Source organism: Hemicordylus capensis, chromosome 2 (assembly GCF_027244095.1).
Source record: "Hemicordylus capensis ecotype Gifberg chromosome 2, rHemCap1.1.pri, whole genome shotgun sequence".
Classification (NCBI taxonomy): domain Eukaryota; kingdom Metazoa; phylum Chordata; class Lepidosauria; order Squamata; family Cordylidae; genus Hemicordylus; species Hemicordylus capensis.
Genome location: NC_069658.1, coordinates 39,595,241 through 39,616,732, shown reverse-complemented (window position 1 = coordinate 39,616,732; position 21,492 = coordinate 39,595,241). Strand labels below are relative to the sequence as shown.

Sequence of the window (21,492 nt, the reverse complement as noted above, 5' to 3'; positions counted from 1 at the left end):
GCGGGGTGAAAATGGTCATGGAGAGTTAAACAGTGCTTCATCCACATCCTCGGGATCGTGCTCACTTGGGTCTGATAGCAGTCCTTCGAGTTCTGGAGAGCAGGACCAGGTTGGACGGTAGTCTGGAGAAAGCATGAGGTATCGAGGCAGGTCCTTCAATGGAGGGTTTTTTTTGTCCTGTGTGCATAGTAGAGAATATGGGGGTTGCTGCACCTGTTCTGGCAATAACATAGCTTTTGTGTCATGGCTTGGTACTGATGTGGTCTGTGTGAAATCCAAGGGTTGTATCTTTTTCTTGAGTTTCAAAGAGGTCTCGGCAGATGCCAAAACCTGCCATTTCTTTGGTATTTTCAGCAATGCTGTCCTACTGGCAATGCAGTTAGCAGTGTTGTCGATATCTGTTGGAGAGTGGTTTTCTTCTTCTTTTTCAAAGACCCCATAGAAAGATTTGAAGGTTTACTGGTCAGATCAGGGACCACTAGTTTCTGCTGGGTGACAGGTACCGAAGAGGTTGATGGTACCAGGTTGGTTTCCTGCATAGGATCTGTTGTTTCCTCCGGTACCAAGGTGCCCTTTGACAAGTGGGAAATAGGAGGGGTCTGCTCACCAACTACTGAGGCAGTTGGGGTTTCAGCAGACATCTTTGTGTCCCTTTGACTTGAAATGCAATAGGAAGACTGAAGAGCTTGTTCTCAAAGTGTAGAATGAAGCAGGGACGATCTGTTTTTCCATGCTTGTTTGGTTAACTTCAAACAGTGTGGGCAAGAGTCAACCACATGGGCCTCCCCAAGATAAAATAAGCACTTGCTCTGGCTATCTGATGAAGGCAATTTGGCCATACACCTGACACACCTTTTTAAAAGGATCCTGCTTGCCATGCAGCGGGGGGACCGGCGGTGTGATCCTCTGTCCAAGTTGGGAGTGGGCAGAGGGGGGAAACAATGAAAAGGGGGTGGCAGCAGCGAAGGAAACAAATAACCAAACTAAAAGTAGCAGGGGAACTACTCAAAGTAAACAAGTAAGAATGGACCAAAGAAGAGGAGAGATGAGAATATTTTTTTTGGGGGGGGGGGATCTCAAGAAGCTTGGAGAGTATCCAGTGAAGTTGCCTGACTGCAGACAACAAAAGACAGAGGAGATGAGGGGGCAGGATCCTGCCAAAATGAGAGAGAAGCTTGGAAAGCTCCCAGCATGGTCTCTGCATTGGTGCAGAGCCTTGAAGTGTAAAGCACAGAGACCATTTTGAAGAATATTTTTTTCCTGCAAGATCCACATCTGGTGGCTATCATGCACACATCCATTCATAACTTTAAAACTAGGTTGCAGGGATGCCCATTATGCATGGCTGCCCATTAAAACTGCTCAGAAGCCACAGTTGGTGCAAAACATGTTTGCCTATCTCCTGACAAGAGCCCATTATACCAAAGCACTAGGTCTACGTTGGTGTCTTATGGTCCACCAAGCACAACTGAAGGCCAAAACAAATGTAACACAGAAAAGGGCTGCTTTAATCTACACATATACAAGAAACTGCTTTCTTACCTATGCTCACTTATGCTTGTTAAGTACTCCCTGGACCATTACCTTAATGCTTGCAGAAATACAAACAAAAGCACTTATTGTTGTTCCAGTTGTTCTGTCTGCACTTGCAAGCTATAGAAAGTTAAGCCTAAGTCTCTTCCAATAAACACTGAATTCTTCTTGGTTGGGCTAGTAGAAAGAAAGGGACTGGTATTCCTCAGAATTATGCAGGCACCTTTGAAGTCCCTGGTATCTTGGGGAGGGGATGTGAAAAATCCATGGATGGCATTTGAATTTTATTGAGATTCGACACTGTAGTTAGCTGCATGCTCTCCAGTTTAGGCTTTATTTATTTCTGAATTTTCATTTCTTGCCTCACATCTTCAGGATGTGGTGGGAACACTTCAAATGATTGGTCTAAAGCACTGAAAGTACAACTTAATGGACATATTCTTATTATTATGCCCAAATATACATGTAAATCCCTTAGCAATGAAATGAAATGGCTATAGCCCTAAATGTTTAACTTTCCAATAGTCTTGAGATATGCAAGTTTTGAGGAATATTAAGGGAATTCTAGTCTCCTAAGGATACTAACGACAATATTATAGCCATAAAAGCCAACACCTAATAACTTTTCCCCCTTCCCCTTTATAGAAATAGAGCTTTAATATGCCACATTTAACATTTTAAAACAAGAATAAATCTGTTCAATTCGTTTTAATTCACGAATTGTTTTATTAGTATTTGAATGTCCTAACAGTCTCTTTTTTGTTTATAGCCTTTAGATAGACGTTGTTTTTGGTTCTCAGAAAAACCAATTTCAGTGCTGAAAGAAAAGAGCCAGCATGGGGGAGGGGAAGATCCCACAAGCTAATGAAGATGACCTACTTTTGTGTGTGCACAACATTCATCTTCTAACATAGGAGGTTATTACAAAATAAGATTACCTGTATGATAAATCCTCTATAATTACCAGCAAGTGCCTTATTTTTCAAGGCAAGAATATTTCTGAGTTTTGGTTGCATTTAGCACACCCTGCAGATGACTAAACATATATTTAGATATCAACTCCAGACATTTTTAGTTCAAATCAATTAAGAGTGGAGGAAAAAAATCATTCCCTTCTGGCTGCCTATATTTTTCATTTAATCTGGTCAGTGTAAGACCTTATTACAAGTAATTTGTCATTATAAGTCTGAAGAAAAATGCTAGCCTCACAATTTTTGTCACTCTTCCCCCCACTTCCCTTCAGGCTGCAACTGTTGATGGGCTTTATGGAAATATAAATTCAATCAGCAGCTGCAAATTTCATGAGACGTCCATCTTCATGCTGAATTTGTAACTGAGTGTCAAAACAATCTGTGGATTCCTCCCTGATGAAACAGGCATTGAATTGTAAATTTCTGCAATTTTCTCCTGTCTGAATTTCAGGGGCTTTAAAATAGAACTAGTTCACATGTAGCATCTATCAGCTCAGGACAGGTAATTCCTCTCATTATTCCTTTTAGCATTCAAAGAGTTAAATAATAAAAACCTAAAAATATACCCCAGTCTTTTTTCGGGGGGAGGGATATTACTCTGCATTTTTATGCCTCTCAGGGAAAAAAAAACACCATAAAAGAGCTTCTGTGCATTTTAAAAGCTTTTCAGATAAGCTACATATTTGATCTATTGTCGTCGTAGCTCATTTTAAAACAGAATTGCAATGATTAAAATCCAGAAATTAGCTTTGGTAAAATTAAAAAAGATTCAATGGTGTCAAAACAGACAGACATTTGAGCAGAAAAAGTTCAGTTTGGAGTAATAATGGCCGCCACCTCCTCCTTGATATAAATCTTATTTTTAATTAAGTGTTGGTGGAAGAGAGAATATGAAAATATAAAATTAATTTAAATAGCTAAAAAAGGGACTGCTAGCTCATAGTTCTAAGAGTTCACTGTTCTCTTGGGTGCTTCTAAAAGATGACAATTTTCTATTCAAGCTGCTATTTCTTACAATAGTTTAAAGAAAATGTGGAAGAGACAGAGTACATTATGTCAAGTGAAATATTTTATTTTAGAATGTCTCTCTTCCTCAAAGGATATTAAATTCAAAATATGCAGAGTGTTTTCCCTTCTTTCTTATTACTTTTCTCTCCAGCAGCTGTGCATGTGGTTAAATATTTCTTTGAACTGCACCCCCACCCCGCCCTCAACACAGACAGGTTCTTCACTTTCCAATGCATTTCCAGAGAACAAAGATGCAAGAGGCAGAGGCAATTGCCAAGATTGTATTACATGTTTGATGGATCCTTTCCATAGGCTGGTTCTGCAAGAGTGTATGGGATCCTCATGCATAGTCTTGTGTGACACACCACTGGTGTAAACAGGTATGGAACTTCCATTTGGATGCTGTATACTTGCCATACAGGGGAAGAACCATAGCTTGGTAGGAAAGCATGTGCTTTGCATATAGAAAGTTCTAGGTTCAATCCCTGATCTCCAGGTAGCTAGACCACCTACATTGAGCCACCGCTTCATACCCATTCATAAAATCATTGGTCTCATGAACTCTCCCAGGAGATTTGGGGAGGTATGCTCATGTGTGGCCAAGCCCTATGCCACCGAATCATCTATATACTTATTTCTCTTCGCCAGCATGCGTGTCCTTAGGAATTTGGTGGCGGAACTATCGCGTTGCCAGGCTTGGGCGAGCCGTGAGAGTTCAGGGGAAACAAAAAATGGCAGCAGCAGGCTGGTGCAAAACAGCCAGAGGAGGTGGCGGTGGGACGGCCTGGCCAGGCCAGGCCGTTTTGGGTGAGGAGGCGGCAGCAGCCAGCCGGCCGCTGGGAGGCAAAGGCGGCAGAACGGCCTGGCCTGGCTGTCCTGGTAAAGGAGAAGGAGGCGGCCTTGGCTGGCCACTGGGAGGAGGCAGTGGGGCGGCCTGGCCAGGCCGTCCCGAGCAAGGAGGCAACGGCAGGGGTAAGGAGGTGGTGGCCTCGGCTGCCGGATGAGGAGGTGGCGGTGGCTGCCGCTGCCCGGTCTGGCCAACGAAGGGGCAGCTTGTCACTGTGTCGAGAGTGGGGCGGGGGGAGGGGGAAAGAGAGAGTGGGACAGGATGGGGGGGAACAGTCAGCCCCAAAGAGCATATAGATGCTCTGTGCGGGTTGGCTAGTAAATATAATTTTCTTTATATAACAATTAGCAATTTGGTCTTTTCCATATATGAGACTCCTCCACCACCCTTAGATCCCTTCACTGGCTTGGCATCTCCCTTCTGTGAACTAGATTCAGAACTCCTAGTCTTTACCACTGAAAGTTCACCGTGGTCTTGCCCCATGCTAATCTTTAGCTGTTTCCCCATTTATTGTATCTAAATAATATGGGTCCTACTCTGTTTGTATAAAGCTGAACAGCTAACAAAGAAATTTTAAAAAGCTAAACACATCAACACAAAAAGCAAATAAGTACAGCAGAAAACAGCAGCAACCAACAATACAGGTGAAACTCGGAATATTATAATATCGTGCAAAAGTCCATTAATTTCAGTAATGCAAATTAAAAGGTGAAACTGATATATGACAGAGATGCATTACATGCAAAGCGAGATAAGTCAAGCCTTAATTTGTTATAATTGTGATGATCATGGCGTACAGCTCATGAAAACCCCAAATCCACAATCTCAGAAAATTATAATATTACATGGAACCAAGAAGACAAGGATTGAAGAATAGAACAATATCGGACCTCTGAAAAGTATACAGTGTACTGTACTTGATTGGCCAGCAAACTCGCCTGACCTGACCCCATAGAGAATCTATGCGGCATTGCCAAGAGAAGGATGAGAGACATGAGACCAAACAATGCAGAATTGCTGAAGGCCGCTAATGAAGCATCCTGGTCTTCCATAATACCTCATCAGTGCCACAGGCTGATAGCATCCATGCCACGCCGCATTGAGGCAGTAATTGCTGCAAAAGGGGCCCAACCCAAGTACTGAATACATATGCATGCTTATACTTTTCAGAGGTCCGATATTGTTCTATTCTTCAATCCTTGTCTTCTTGGTTCCATGTAATATTCTAATTTTCTGAGATTGTGGATTTGGGGTTTTCATGAGCTGTACACCATGATCATCACAATTATAACAAATTAAGGCTTGACTTATCTCGCTTTGCATGTAATGCGTCTGTCTCATATATCAGTTTCACCTTTTAATTTGCATTACTGAAATTAATGGACTTTTGCACGATATTCTAATTTTCCGAGTTTCACCTGTATAATCACAGATAAACATTACACAATTAAAAATGGAGGGTGGCATAAACCCCTAATTGTAGTAGGGAACATGACAAACCAACAATCAGTCACCACCAAAGACCAACCTGAAAAGTAATGTTTTTATCGAGGATAGAAAAACAAGTGATCATGCCAAACAGGCTTCCCACAATAGCGTGCTTCACAAGGTTGGTGCTAGAACTGAGAAGGTTCTACATTGTGTGGCCCTGTTGTACTTCGGTCAGCAGGGGAATACAAAGCAAGACCTCAGTGCTGACCCACAACTATGACTATGCGAGGAAGGAATATATGGAAGGACGTGGGCTTTTAAGGTCTTTATATCACCACCTCTGACCTCCATTCCTTCAACTCTGTCATTGTCAACTGAAGGTCTCCTACTCCCTTGGACTCTACCCATTCACCCTTGCTGCTCCTTATGCATGGAACCCCGCTTCCTGAACATATGATGCTTTCTCCCCTTCATCTTAGAAACATAGAAAGCTTCCTTATACCAAGTCAGACTATCGCTCCATCTAGCTCAGTAAATTTCACCTATACATTGATGAGATCTGAGCTGTAAGTGACTGACCAGGAGAGAGATCTTGTGGTCATGGTGGTCAGCTCATTGAAAGCATCAACTCAGTGCGTGGGAGCTGCGAAAAAAGCAAATTCCATGCTAGGGATCATTAGGAAGGGGGTTGAAGATAAAAATGCTAGTGTTATAATGCCCTTATACAAATCTATGGTGTGGCCACATTGAGTTCTGTTCAGTACTGGTCACCATATCTAAAAGAGGACATTGTAGAACTGGAAAAGATGCAGAAAAGGGCAATCAAGCTGATCAGGAGCCTTGAGCACCTTCCTTACAAGGCAAGGCTACAGCATCTGCGGGGTTTTAGTTTGGAAAAGCGGCAACTATGAGGAGACATGATAGAGGTGTATCATATTATGCACAAGAGAATGGACAGAGAGAATTTTTCTCCCTCTCTCACAACACTAGAACCAGAGATCAACCCATGAAACTGAAGGTCAGGAAACTTGGGACTGACAAAAGGAAGTACTTCTTCACACAGCGCATAATTAACATATGGAACTCTCTGCCATGATGAGGATGAAGTGATGGTCACCAGCTTGGATGGCTTGAAAAGTGGCTTGACCAAATTCACAGAGGACAGGTCAATCAATAGCTACTAGTCCAGTGGCCAGACTAGCTATAGACTACCTGGCTATAGGCTACCTCCAGCCTCAGAGGCAAGATGCTGCTAAATACCAGTTGTAGGGGAGCAACAGCAGGAGGGGGAAAGCCCTCACCCCTGCCTGTGAGCTTCTTGACGGCATCAGGTGGGCCACTGTGTGAAACAAAATGCTAGACTAGATGAGCTTTGAGCGTGATCCAGCAGGGCTGTTCCTATGTTCAGTATTGTCTAAACCTACTGGCAACAGGTTCTCCAAGGTTTCAGATGGGAGTCTTTCCCAGCCCTGCCTGGAAATGCAAGGGATTGAACCTGGGATTTTCTGCATGCAAAGCAGATGCTCTGTCACTGAGCTACAGTCCCATCCCCAAAGGTGGCATACATGGATCTCCCATCTAGGCACTGACCACACTAAGATCTGCTTAGCTTCAGCAAGGTAGCTGAATTGGGCACCCTTAGACCATGCTCTGGACCCTTCAAATCCCTCCTCAAAGCTCACCTATTTCATGTACTCTTTGGTTTATTCTCTGAATCCTCATTCCTAACACTGAGCAAATTGTAAATCCTTCTAATAAAATTTGCCTGCATTCTTCCCTTTCTGTTCGTGTCTCTTCCTCCATTTAACCCATTATCTATCTTAAGAGCATAAAGCTCCTTTAGGGCAGGGATCCGTCTCCTTTGTCTCAAAAACATGATGTATCCCAATGGCATTATGCAAATAATAAAACCCTCGCCTCTCACTAAGACCACAAGAACATTCAACAGGTCCAACAAGCTATTCAACAGGTCCAACAAGGTCAACAGATGATTCAACAGTAAAACACATTCTTAGGGCTTGAACACACTTTTAGTCCTCATCAGTCCAAGGATTTTCACAGAGAACTGCAACAAGTTCTTCATATTCATTTCACTCAGTTGTGTTGCTTATAAGTGCCACGTGGGAAAGGCCTCAGGAGATTCTCCTCCACTTCCAGCTCTGCTAATAGCTGTGTTTGAAACTGTGGATTACTTACTTGACTGCAATTTCCTTTTAAAAGGTGAAATGCTTCTTTAGCTCACCGGGATTTGGAAATAATACATCAGGTATCACAGGCAAGGTACTCAGCACTTTCTCCCATGCAGAAATGCACTCTTTTACCCAAATATGAATGTTAAAATAGATTTAAAGTAGATTCAAATGCCATGCACATTGAGTAAATCCTTATTCTAACTCAGATGTCTCGAACTGCTGGATCCCCAAGTCATACACAATCCACCAGTCCTATGCTGTGGTTGGTGGCCCTGGGAAATAAAAAAAAATAAAAAAAAAATAAAGTGAGTTTATCAAGCACCTGACTGGCAAGCCACAATCCATGGCTGGCAACTGACTAAGGGGCCAAAATTCTGACAGGCCTGTTTTATCTAAATGTATAACAAAGCTATCATTTGATTGTTTCAGTGTTTGCTCAAATTGTGTACCAAATCGGTACACAAGGCAGGTAAATAAGACCACTGACTCCTCCACCCCCAGGATAGAACATGCTGAATATATCAGTCAGCTCTACAGTGAAACTAACAGCTGTGCTCATATGTAGCCTATATAAGGGAGAAATGCCATAAAGACTGCATGAGGGGAGTGCTGCTGAAGTACAGTTCTAAGTGTAACATTCTGTGACCCCTTGAATTTGAAATTCACAGTGTGTCACACACAGACATCTGGGATGCCCCTGAGTCATGAGCGAGAGTCTATCTGAAATAGGTGTGTGTGTGGGGGGGGTGTCTCCCACACATATAACCAGGGCTCAGCAAATCCACTAGTCTAGTTGTCTGTAACAAGTGAAAATTATGCCTTGACGAGTGAAAAAAAATCCTGACAAGTAATGTACCAGCATAGCTCAACAAGCAAAATTTTTGTCTGGCTGGTAAACAGAGCCAACATTTCTTGACCCCTGTATGTGACTAAAAAATTCAACTAATAGAAAAGTACATACTGCAAGAGCAAAACAGCAGGGATAGCTCCCAGTAAAGGAAAAATGAACAGGACAATCGATTCACATACACGTGGAACCAAAGGAAGACTTACCTACATTGGCGATGCCTTGCAGCTCGCGGCTAACTCAGATGGACACTTGTTTTCTGTCTTGACCTGCATGTATGTATATATGTATGTATGTATGTAAGTAACCTCCCGCCTCAGGAACGTGATCTGTAACATATCTGCATACTAAACGAACCATGCCACCACAGCGGCTGACCACGCCAGGAACTCCTGCTGACAACACCCCTGGAGGACCCCCTGGACCTGGAGAAGACCCTCCGCCATCAAGGACCCACGCCCAGAGGCTGCAATTGGCAAAAGACTGGCACGGCCCTGCCGGCCACATACAAGGTGAGGCTGGGATCTGACCCTCCCTTGGACCTTTTGGACATGCCTCTCACTGAACTCTTTTAACCGGACTCTACCCAAACCCGTAGGAACTCGCATACAGTGTTATATTCTCTCTACCACTGCAACCACACATTCGTTAGGACGCGGCCGTGTTTTATCAGGAAATTCTATTCACTGTTGCTTTTGTAAACCATATGCTAAACATTCTCTAGTAAAAGTCAATCTATTCTTATTTTAATTGACTCACAGAATTAAGAATGGAAAGAAGCAAGGCTCTCTAAAAGGTAAAGTGTGCCATCAAGTCGATTTCAACTCCTGGCGCCCACAGAGCCCTGTGGTTTTCTTTGGTAGAATAGAGGAGGGGTTTACCATTGCCTCCTTCTGCGCAGTGTGAAATGATACCTTTCAGCATCTTCCTATATCACTGCTGCCCGATATAGGAGTTTCCCATAGTCTGGAAAACGTACCAGCAGGGATCCGGTATTTTATATAATTTCTGATCCAAGTCATCTCCTATGTATTTTTAATTCTTTTTTAAAAAACCATTTCAGTCCTTCACAAGATACGGAAAGGAAAGGTTGTGCCATCAAGTCAGTGTCAACTCCTGGAGTCCACAGAGCCATGTGGTTTTCTTGGTAGAAAGAATACAGGAAGGGTTTACCATTGCCTTCTCCTGCGCAGTGTGAGATGATGCCTTTTAGCACCTTCCTATATCACTGCTGCCTGATATAGGAGTTTCCCATATTCTGGGAAACACACCAGCGGGGATTCAAGCCAACAGCCTTCTGCTCTCTAGGCAGGTTGCTTCCCCACTGTGCCATTAGGTGGTTCTTCACAAGATATACTTTGCTCAAATTAATTATCCTTCCTTCACAGATAATATCTACGGGGCTCCATAAAGGTCAAGGGGCTTACTTACCTTTCAGATGGGACTTGAGGGTTACACATCAAAACTGGTTCCCTCTAGCCAACAACAGGGCAGGGAAGATCTTCCCCCCACCTGCCAATTTACAGAAGCATTATTAGTGTATGTGCACTGCAGACTAAACCTAATCCTTTGCAAGTACTTTTTTCAGCTGTTGTGGATTTTTGAACAATCGTGGTCTCTCAGCACATACTGTACCGTAGTTCCATTTTGGGCTATGCACTAGGAACACAGGAAGCTGCCATATACCGAGTCAGACCATTGGTCTATCTAGCTCAGTATTCTCTTCACAGACTGGCAGCGGCTTCTCCAAGCTTGCAGGCAGGAATCTCTCTCAGCCCTATCTTGGAGAAGCCAGGGAGGGAACTTGGAACCTTCTGCTCTTCCCAGAGCGGCTCCATCCCCTGAGGGGAATAACTTACAGTGCTCACACTTCTAGTGTCCCATTCATGGCAACCAGGGCAGACCCTGCTTAGCTAAGGGGACAAGTCATGCTTGCTACTACAAGACCAGCTCACTAAAACAGGAGATAGAAATAAAGTAATATAGTCCAAGCATAAACAAAAAGGAAGTTATTGCGTCAGAAAGTTTCAACCCACAATTCTCAACCCTACGCTTTGCAAGGAAGCCATGCCCCTTCCATGTTCAATGTATACACACAGGCACTGAGAAGCCCAAAATGTCCAGTGCAGAACTATTGCATCACGTCAACTTTTGCCTACTGATGTGCAAAAAAATCTAGCTCTAATAGAGAACTGATTACTATTATAAGTGATGTCTAGGAGGCAAAATCACAAGGACGTTTGCTAGGATGAAGGGTCAATGCAGTCACCCGAGTTATGTCTGGTCATCACTTTAGGGAGCATAGCACTCTGGTTCTGCTCAATCTACTTGGTTACCAACTTTTTTTCTAGGTACAATTTAAAGTGCTGGCCATTATCTATAAACAGCTTAGGATCAGAATATTTTGAAAAATTGCCTCCTTCCATAGATACCCACCCATTGTCCACTGCCCACCCACCTATTGTCTTTGTCCTCTGTTGCCATCGGGATCCCAGCAGTTGGCTGGAATGAAGGACAGGGCCTTTTCATTACTGGAAGGCTAAGCATGGTTTGATGCACAGCCCACTAAAATTCATTTCTATATGAATAAGCTTTCCTAACCCAGAAGTCTGTGGCATACGGAGAAACAAACAAAATTAGAGAAGGGGGGGGGGAGAGATTGGCAAAAGAAAAACCAGTTAAGGACATTGCTTACAAACTGCAGAGAGCTCCATTCTTGAAGAAAAGGATGACAGTTTGCACTGTCTCTGCTTCAGAAAACATGTAAAGTACATATGCTAAAGAGACTAGAGTATGGAAAATTTAAATATTAGAAATTATTGGCAGGGATGTGTATTTGTGCACAAATATGAATCTGGCTTTGCAAACATATTCCCCTCTCTAAGATAATGAAGATATCACTGCTGCTTAAACAAAGACTGTTTTGTTCAATTGCTTAGCAGCCCCTCTAGTGCATACTGTATAAAGCACACCTGCCTTCCCCTACTTGACTGTTCCCAAATACATACTTTCCCACTACCGAAAAAGTATTTGACCTCTACTTGCCAGTGTAATAAAGCTTACACAATTTCATGAAGCTGATCGTTAATTTGGTGGCCCCGACCCTTCCCTATACAGAAAGCTCCATTTCCCAAGTAATTGCTTATTTCTTTCCCTGAAATGCTTTCCTTTCAGTTCTTATTCTTAAGAGCTCTCAAATGATTTTAAATGATGTGATTAATAATGTTCTTCTCCCCAAATATTCATCTGAAGAATCTACTGAATTCTGTTCAACATTTCCTTTTGGGTCCTTTACTAGCTGCCCTATAACTAGCCCCACTCACTCATTTGATAGACTTCCAATGCAGGGGTGTTTTTTCTCATCTCATTGTTTAAGAATCTGTAAATCTATTTTATACATGATTCAAATACCTCTTTACATCATCCCCCACTTGCATTCCAAGAAGTGCTGCATATTTCTTTATCTTATACTTGCCATTTTGAAAAGTTTTTTATAGCTCTCCATCATCTTTAACAATGAGTTACTCATCTTCATTGAATGAGACCAGGACTCAAAATTACACATTTCCCCTTTTCCAGCTTATTCCCTCTTCACTCGAGTCCCTTTTCCTTCATTGGACCTTCTGCTCATCAATATTCTAGAGGGCATTTTGCACATTCATTTCATGCCTGAGTTTTAATAAGTGAATTGCTCCAGCATACACAATAGCAGGGAGAAAATATTGCATGAACTGAAACTGCACAGATGTGTTTTAAGGTCATCTCTTTACCATGTTTAAAGGAGGTCATCACTTCTGAAATTCATCAGTTAGCATTCACAGTGGTGCTCATGGAAGAATTTCTTGCTCTGTAAAGTTGTGCTACTGTTAGTGGAAGAGGAACCTCCTGGGTGCATCTTTCACAAAGAGTTCCCCATTTGCAGATATGGAATTCCACTTGCATGTGGAAAGGTTGTGCAACAGGTAGCACTTGTGTAAGAACTAGTCCGGAATAGATGTGAATTAGTTTGCACAACTGTTGTCCTTACGTTAGTGCAACAGCATTTATGCTAGTGCAAGACAAGTCTGAAGGTGACCCATTGTATGCTGGGATCACGGAGTGCCCTGTAATGCTTCCAAGTTACTTACCTGGGCTACCACTTCAACTTCCTCTTTGACATTGAACATTTTGCTACTTCTCATCCACATTCTATTTACCTTGGATTCCAAGATGAGCAATTTTCAATTCTGCAATCCTTATTTTATAGCCCCTCATTGTGATGGCCTGCATTGCACCATGTTGCTAACATTGTTTTCATTCAGGTTTAATCTATTCCCCATGCTGCAATGTTACAGCAACATGCAAATGACCTGGGCTTGCTACAGACAAATGGGTGGAGCTACACAGAAAAAGCTTATCAGGCTTTTACTTTATGATGTTTTAAAGTTTTATTCATTGCCATTTTAATCTGTTTTGCATTATTCTTAGGTTTTAGTTGCTGTTTGTTTAAATTGTAAACCACCCTGAGATTCTATATAGGGCAGTATATAGATATGACAATAAATCAATGCATAGTAGTTAGGAGAGGCAGCTTGAGGCGTCACAATGTGCCACCCCACCCCCAGGCCAGAGGCTGGCATTGATACCAGCCCTCTTCCCCCTCACCTTCTAGGGCACACTCTGCCCTCCAGCCAGTGCCGCTGCTTGCTCTAACAGACAGTATGCATCCAGCTTCACTGGCCTGTCTCATTAGAACAGCCCTGCTGGATTAGCAGGCCTATCTAGTCAAGCACCCTGCTTCACACAATGGCCCAAGAGATGCCTCTGGGAAGCCCACAGGCAAGAGATGAAGGCATGCCCCCCTCCTACTATTGCTCCCCTGCAACTGGTATTCAGAGGCATCCTACCTCTGAGCCTGGAGGTAGCCTATAGCCATCAAGACTAGTGGCCATTGATAGACCTGTCCTCCATGAATGTGAGGAACCCCTTTGAAAGCCATCCAAACATGTGGCCAACACCATGTTCCGAGGCAGAGAATTCCATAGATTAATTTGCACTGTGTGGAAAAAGTACCTCCTTTTGTCAGTTCTAAATTTCCTGGCAATCAGTTTCACAGGATGATCCCTGATTCAAGTGTGTGTGTGTGTGTGTGTGTGTGTGTGTGTGTGTGTGTGTGTGTGTGTGAGAGAGAGAGAGAGAGAGAGAGAGAGAGAGAGAAATCACATCTCTCCACACCATGCATACTTTTATAGACCTCTATCATGTCCCCTCTTAGTTGTCTTTTTTCTAAACTAAAAAGTCCCAGATATTATAGCCTTGCCTCATAAGGAAGGTGCTGAAGTGTTTTTTGTTAATCCATTCATTGATTAAGGCCAACTTTTGAATGGTGCTTTAGTTACTTTAATTCCAGTCCTGGAATAGAGGCGAGGCTAACAAACAGCCAGCAGCAAGACTGCACTTGCCTCTTTGTAAATAATATCTGCCTCATTAAACAGATAATATTCCTCAACTCCACTACCTTGTCCTTGCATACCACAGCTTTTTCCCTTGGATTCTACAGGTACTGTAGGGGAAGTTGCCAAAAATCGCACCTCTCATCCATGAGAAAACAGAAGCGCTCCCCATAAGCCTTGCTCTGGATGTTGTTCAGTAATTTTAAATGACTCCTATTCGTGTAACTGCAGGAACCATATTAGTAGAGGCATTCCCTACTATGTGAAAATAAAGGGGGAATGCCTCAAACACAGTGCCTGCTATCTGCAGTTTACCATTTATTATTTTTTAAAGGCAGATCAAAACTGTTTTTAAACTGGATTAATTCACCCATAAGTGTTGCAACCCTATTTTCAACTTATACTGCATAGTTATTTTTCCATTTCAACCTTCTGCTCCTGTCAGAAAACCAACTGTAGCTGAAAAGGTTCAATACTTACGGGCGGGCAGTCTTTATTGGCAAGTATTCTTGACTGCTCTACTATTTTAGACTAAAAAGACCTGCAAACCACCCAGAAAACATCGGACAGCTATCTATGCTTTGCTAGGTCATCGAGCTGCTGAAGAGAGAGATGGGAAAAGACGACGGAAAATCTGTCATTTTAGACACTGTATAAGAGATTCTTTTCCCCCTGTTAATCAAATTGTACCAAAAGAAGCACAAGAGGGGAGGAGGGAGAAACAGATAGATTAAGCTGTCAATTTAAGATATGATAATGTACTTCAGAGTTAAAGCATTTTTCTGACAGCTGAACAGATGGAATACTTCTCTCCCTTTCTTTAAGTGGACCAACACCTAAATGAAACTGTCCCTAGTTCTGAAAAAGCAAATGTCTCATTCTAAAAACAAATGTTAAATCCTTCACATCACATGCAGTGATTAAAATTTCAATACAAATTACAATTACAATACAAATACATACATACTATAAAAACCAATGGAATCATGGGTACAGATATACACCAGACAGGCACTGTGGAGAAGTGGCACTGAACCCAAAGCTTGATGGAAATGAGTGTGGAAAAGTTCTAAATCCAATCAACTCAATGACCTACTAAAACTCAGGTGTGCATTCTCAACATTTTTAGATTGAAATGTAGAAAATCATCACTCTCACATGCAGGCATACCAAGTCTAACCATTTCTACTTCGCCAATCTTTCCAGAATGATTTTATTCTGGACATCTCACTTGTCAGTTCCATTATCGAATTTTGATGCCAACTTCTATCCACTCTAGATCTCACTAACAAAGTACTTCTCTACTCTGTTTCTGTCCGAAAAGCATTCCCAATATTTTTCTGTAGTAATTGTATGCTGTGTCCTTGGAAGTCTTTGGCTAACATATACTTAACTTCCTACCAAAATCTACAGAATTTCCGAGTGGACATGCTGTACTTAGGATCTGGCTATTAGACTGGTCTTCAGCTCATTGTACACATAATGTTCCCAATCTCTAATTGCAGATAAAAGATCAGGAGAGGACTTTGGATCATGCACTTCCTCCACTAGCAAGTCCCCTTTTGTGTACAACTTTCTGCTGCTCATCCTTTGATGATCCTAACCACTACACCTACATCAGCCTTAACCATGGTTCCCTTTAGGAAGGTTCAGACAAAATGAAAAAATATTTTTTCCCACTACGAGAACAAGCTAGTGGGAGTTGTGGACTCTTGCACCTCCACTCCTCACTCCTATTTTGTATATAAATTTTAACTAAGAGTGAAAGCTTTTGCTTTCCGTTTCAACTAGGCTACAATTCCATATTACGTATAAACCGAGGAAAATATGGTTGTTCAAACCATAATTGGGTAACAAACCAGAATCTGAAACCACAGCTTGATCCTGGTTTGTTTTACCTAACTGAATTGAACTATATCAAAACTTACCAAGTTCATGTGGAATGACCAGCTGTAGTTTAGGTTAAAAAAACAAAAACTTTCCCTCTTCTTTTCACACACACAAAATAGTAGAAGTGGGAGGGGGCAGTGCACAAGCTCACCGCTTTCCCAGACTTGTTTACAGAGAAGTAAACCACAGTTTCCTAGTACGTTTGAAGCCACCCATTGTAACTGCAATCTGAAACCAAAGTTTGAAGTTGATCTGCAAGGTCTTGTTAAAAGGAAATGTGGCAGAAATGTATTTCCTACCTCAGCTATATGTTGTGTAAAGAAACATTCCATTTTGTTTGTCAGAAATCTATTATCATTTTTACTGGATGATCATCAACAGCTAGTATTTTCAGAGGGAGAGCAAGTATTGCTTCATTCAATTTCCCCACACCATTTGTAGATTTATAAAGCTCTATCATGTTTCACCTTAATACAGCTTCTAATTTTTTTTCCACTTTTCTTCATGGAAAAAGATCTTTATGCTTGCAACAAGTAGGAAGGTGCCTTATACTGAAGCATACTAGTCGATGTTCTACATCAATATCATGCCAATCATGCTGATTGGCAGCAATACTACAGGATTGCAGAAAGCGGCATCTTTCCCAACCCTACCTGCAGATACCAGGAACTGAGTCTGGGACCTTCTTCATGCAATGCATGCCTTCTTCCTCCAAGTTATATCCCCATTTCCAGTCCACTTCAGTTGTCACCTTCTGTACCTTCACCAGTTCTGCTCTATTCTTTTTGAGGCAGGGTGCCATTTTAATTTAATTTTGTTTTGTTATTACAGTTAGGGACAACCCAAGGGAATGCTCAACTGCCATAGACTGAACAGACCTACTACAGACATGTTCTATTCTAATTTAAAATAAAGTTACTCCATAATTTGCTATTAAAAGTCAGAACCTTCTCAGAAAGTTGATTACTTCCCTGACTTGATTAAGAACACAATTTTTAAACAATCAAATTTATACAGAACATGCCAAACTTCATTCCTTTCTCGTCACTACCTTAAAAATTACTTTCCATTTTTACCTAAAGTGCTAGACTGTGTTGTTCATTTTATTACAAACGTGTTGCTCTTTTTCTAATGTAAGAGAACAGGGATTTAAAAATCATTTCTAATGTTTTCTCCGATTCCCATCAATGGCATCTGAATTACAAAAAGTGCCATTTGGCAAGCACTTAAAGCTACACTTGAGTTTTGAAATAATTTATTTAAAACCTCCGAATAGTAAACAGTGCTCATTAATACTGGTTGCACTGTTTCATTTTTGCTACAGATTATGCATGCATTCCAGAAATCATTTGAAATCCTGTCACTGTTAACAGGCCTTAGAAAGATAAGATTTACATCCAGTGTATCCTATCACATTTCAAGGCATCCCTTGGGCCAATAAAACAAAGAAATCCACCATCTTACTATGTGCACCATCCATGGAAAAACATTCTCAGCAACGGAAACACAGTATAAGCTATACAGATGTCCATGAAACATGCATGAAGAGTGCATCCCACCATTCAACAGAGTAAAAATAATGTTTTCAAACAAACTATTGAATTGCAAAGAATAGGTACATCTAAGAGAATTGCTATTCTTTCTGCCCAGAACCACCCACTCTTTAACTGACTAGACTCTTCAAGTCTCCACCTACATCTGAGTAGGAGGTGTAGAGAAACAAGGTCATCACTAGTATAGTTTCCTTGCCTGCATTAGCAATCCTCTCCTCTTGTGGAGAAGAACCGAGGAAGGCAGTGGTTGAGGGGAGATGTGAAGAGGTCTATCTGTGGGTTTCCCAGGATGGACGTCAGATAGAGGGAGATGTACGGATGAAGAGACCATTCCGCTAGGTCCACTGCTTGGTGGCTGAGCCAGTCTGCTTGAATATTGGCAACTCCCTAGAGGTGTTCTTCCATGATGGAGACTATGCGATTCTCTGCAATAGATGGTCGGTCTCTTTCATGAGGGCTCTGGAACTGGTGCCACCTTGATGGTTGATATACGATTTTGTGGCAACATTGTCTGTGCATAGGAGTATGTGCCATCTTGTCCATGGTGTACACACCAGGCATGGTATCATGGATCCGAGCACTTGAGACAGAAGCATCAGATCTGTTGAGGAATGGTGCAGAAGTGGTCAGATTAGGGGTTCGGGTTTCTCCCTCCTCTGGGGAGTGAGGGAGACTGAGAGGTGGCGGTATTGATTATGGTGCCAAGGTGTTGGATAGATTGCAGCGGCTGTAGGTAACTTTTCATTGTTGATCAGGAAGCTGTGACAGTTGAGGCACTGTATAGTACACAGAAGGTCCTATTGGGCCTTGGGCAGAAACGGAGAATGAATCAGGGCATCATCCAGAGAGGGGTGAAACTGAATTCAGTAGAGGCGGAGATAGGTCACTAGGGTGACCGGGATCTTTGTGAAGACTTGTGGGGCGGAGGATAGTCCTAACAGAAGAGTGCAGTATTGATAATGATGGCTGTTGTAGCAAAGGTAGAGGAATTTCCTGTGGCCTGGATGTATAGGAACATGAATATAAGCCTCTGAAAGGTCTACTGAGGTGAGGAAATTATTGTGTCAGACTGGTGCCTTGATGGTTTGAAGCGATTCCATCCAGAATATCCAGGATGCCTCTGAGTACCAGCTGCAGGGGAGTAACAGCAGGAGAGAGGGCATGCCCTCAACTCCTGCTGTAGGCTTCCAGTGGTATCTGGTGGGCCACTGTGTGAAACAGGATGCTGGACTAGATGGGCCTTGGGCCTGATCCTGTAGGGCTGTTCTTATGTTCTGTTCTTAACTTCCTCTTCTTGACTGCTCTGTTCGGGCACTTTAGATCTAGGACCACTCTCCAGGAACCGTCCTTCTTGGGAACCAAGAAGAGAATAGAGTACACGCCTGAGCTTGTGTCGGTCACTGCAACTAGTTCTACTGCCTGGATCTGGAGGAGATGTAGAACTGCCTGGGACATCCTCCTGAGGTTTTTCTGAGGGTTCCGTGATTTGGGGGTGATGATGTAGTGGTGGTGGGGGGAATCAAAGGTGTATGCTTTTGTTACTGTGCGCAGCATTCATTGGTCTCGAGTAATGAGGTGCCAGGCTGGGGTGAACAGGAGAAGTCTGCCCCCAACCGGAGCAGAGTCATTGCTTTCTAGAGTGCTGGGTGTTGGAGATGAAAGGCTTGCTGTTTTGAGGTTGAGTAGGAGCCCTGTTTCGCTGTGTCCTGCCCTGGGGCTTGTATGAGGAATAGCAATTGTCTCTGATGTGGCCCAAGGAGGCCCCGTAGGCCGGTCTGGGGTGTTGAGTGTGTGGAAAAGTGAAAGGGTCTCCTTGTGTCTCTGCAGGAAGAAGGCATTGCTTTCTTCTTATCACACATCGCAATGAGGATGGGATTGAGCAATTCCCCAAAGAACCTCTTTCCTGAGAATGGAGGGGAAGCTAGTACAAGCCTGGGTTTCAAGTCCACAGACCAGTTATTTAGCCATAAACATCGCCTAACTGCTACACCAGTGGCCATTGCTCTGGACACTTCTTGGATGCAGTCCAGTCTGGAGTTGGTCATAAATGCTGCTGCTTTTGCCATCTTGTTGATGCCCTGGCACAGTTTGACGTTTTCCAGTGGGACCAGTTGGACGAGTTCCTTTGCCCATAGGACGGAGGCCCGTGCAAAGATGGAATTTATTTCTATTTATTTATTAAATTTATACCCCGCCCAAACTTACGTCTCTGGGCAGCTGGAAGTGGCAGCCACCACTCCTATGACAGTAGTGGATGTCTCATACAGACGTCTTCTGTATTCTCCTGGCCCTTTGTACTGAGGACTGAGTTTGAGACCAGTTGGAAAACTGGAGAATCTACTGATTGAAAGGCAATATGTGGCTGGATCTCCTGTGGGAGAGAGTACATCTTTCTAGGACAAGCTCCTACAGATCTGGAGGAAATTGGGGCCTTCCACTCCGCCATCACAACATTTTTAAACATGGGAGGGGAGGGAAGACCTGGCTTCCTGCAGTGTCTGGATCAGAAGCATGGTCTGAGGAAGACGACGCCAATGACTCTGGTGCCACAGGAGCAGGAAGGTGTGGAGGTTGAGTAGCTATTCTGGGTCCAGCAGGGATTGAGGGGCCCGGAGGTGGAAACTTGGGTGCTTCCAGGGGATTTGGTTGGGAAGTTCTTTGGGGAGGAGGTGGCCGCAAGTCAGGCGAAGGGGATCTGGATGCCCATCTTTTGCTCCTCTGAACCCTATGCCTTGGGATAAATGTGACCCTTTCCCAAGCAGGGATGGCATCCCGATGTGGGCTGGAATCTGGGGAGGATGATGGTAGCTTTCCATCTCCTCTGGAGTTCAGGGGGGCAGGGGGAGGGGCTGAGGGGGCTGTGGATTAGTGGGTAGGTTGGGGTGGACAATAGCTTCACATTGTTTTACTATAAAGTCTTTGAGCCATTCAGCCACATTCAGGGGGGACTGGGCCCTGTGGGGAGTGCTGGAGGGTCACCAGCTGGGGTATTAGGCCCCCCCCCCAGTATGGGGATGGGGTTGGGCAAGGTCAACAGAACCAGTACCTGGTCGCTCAGTACTGGAGCGGGCTGAGCAGGCTGTAGCAGGGGCTGATCGATGGGCTTTGGTATTAAAGGCTTCTTCGGCAGCTGTGGAGCCGGCTCGATCGGCGTGGAGTCTGGTGTGCTCGGGCATGGTGCAGGCTCCTTGAGGTCTACCTGGTCTGCTGGCTGAGAAGGGAGCAGAGAAGCTGAGGCCAAAGGAACTTGAAGTGGAGAAGCAGGCAGAGCTGGCATGGGTGGAGGTCGAGGCTCCCTAGTGCCTCTCAGGATTGGCAATGCAGGGGTAACATCTGAAAGCTGGCAATTTCCCACAGCGCCTCCCTGATCCCTTTGTGAGTGGAGATAGGCATCACGGAAGCTTTTGGGCAGAGACCTCCTGCACAAGTAGCCGCTCGCTAAGCCTCAGAGAGACAGCAATGTGAGTCTCTTTTTAGATTTTTTCGGCTTGTGAGTGGTTTCCTTTAGGTGTTTTTTTCCTTTTTAGTGCCTTTTTGCTTGGCAGAACCTCCGATGTTATCATCCTCACCGCAGTGGAGGGAGCAGGGGGGAGGCTTGTAGGAGAAGCCAATCCAGGGAGGGGCGTGAGCTCCATCGGATGTAGTTTTTGGAGCTTGTTCTTGCCCTCGGAAAGACGGCTCTCAGACAGGGAGCCCTGGGGCATGTCCTCCATATGGGAAGGATCCACGGGGGGGAGGGATGTTAGCCCGATGGGAGACAAAAGAAAAGCAAAATGTTTTAAGGTATG

The 21,492-nt window shown here is 43.5% G+C and overlaps 1 protein-coding gene across 6 annotated transcripts in view; it reads right to left on the bottom strand.

Annotated features, from left to right (window-relative positions):
- Positions 1-21,492, bottom strand: part of NDUFAF2 (NADH:ubiquinone oxidoreductase complex assembly factor 2) — a 105,371-nt gene that overhangs the window by 59,479 nt on the left and 24,400 nt on the right. Inside the window, exons 4-6 of one of the 6 annotated variants that reach the window (XM_053293048.1) lie at positions 20,751-20,915; positions 19,910-20,075; positions 17,390-18,305 (exon numbers count right to left, since the gene is read on the bottom strand). The exons of 2 other annotated variants lie outside the window; for them this stretch is intronic. In XM_053293048.1, coding sequence (XP_053149023.1) covers positions 18,092-18,305; positions 19,910-20,075; positions 20,751-20,915 — 545 coding nt within the window. In that variant the 3' untranslated portion in view covers positions 17,390-18,091. Of the gene's footprint in view, positions 1-17,389; positions 20,076-20,750; positions 21,412-21,492 lie in introns of those variants that run through there. 3 more of the 6 variants (XM_053293050.1, XM_053293049.1, XM_053293052.1) reach the window with 3 other exon arrangements.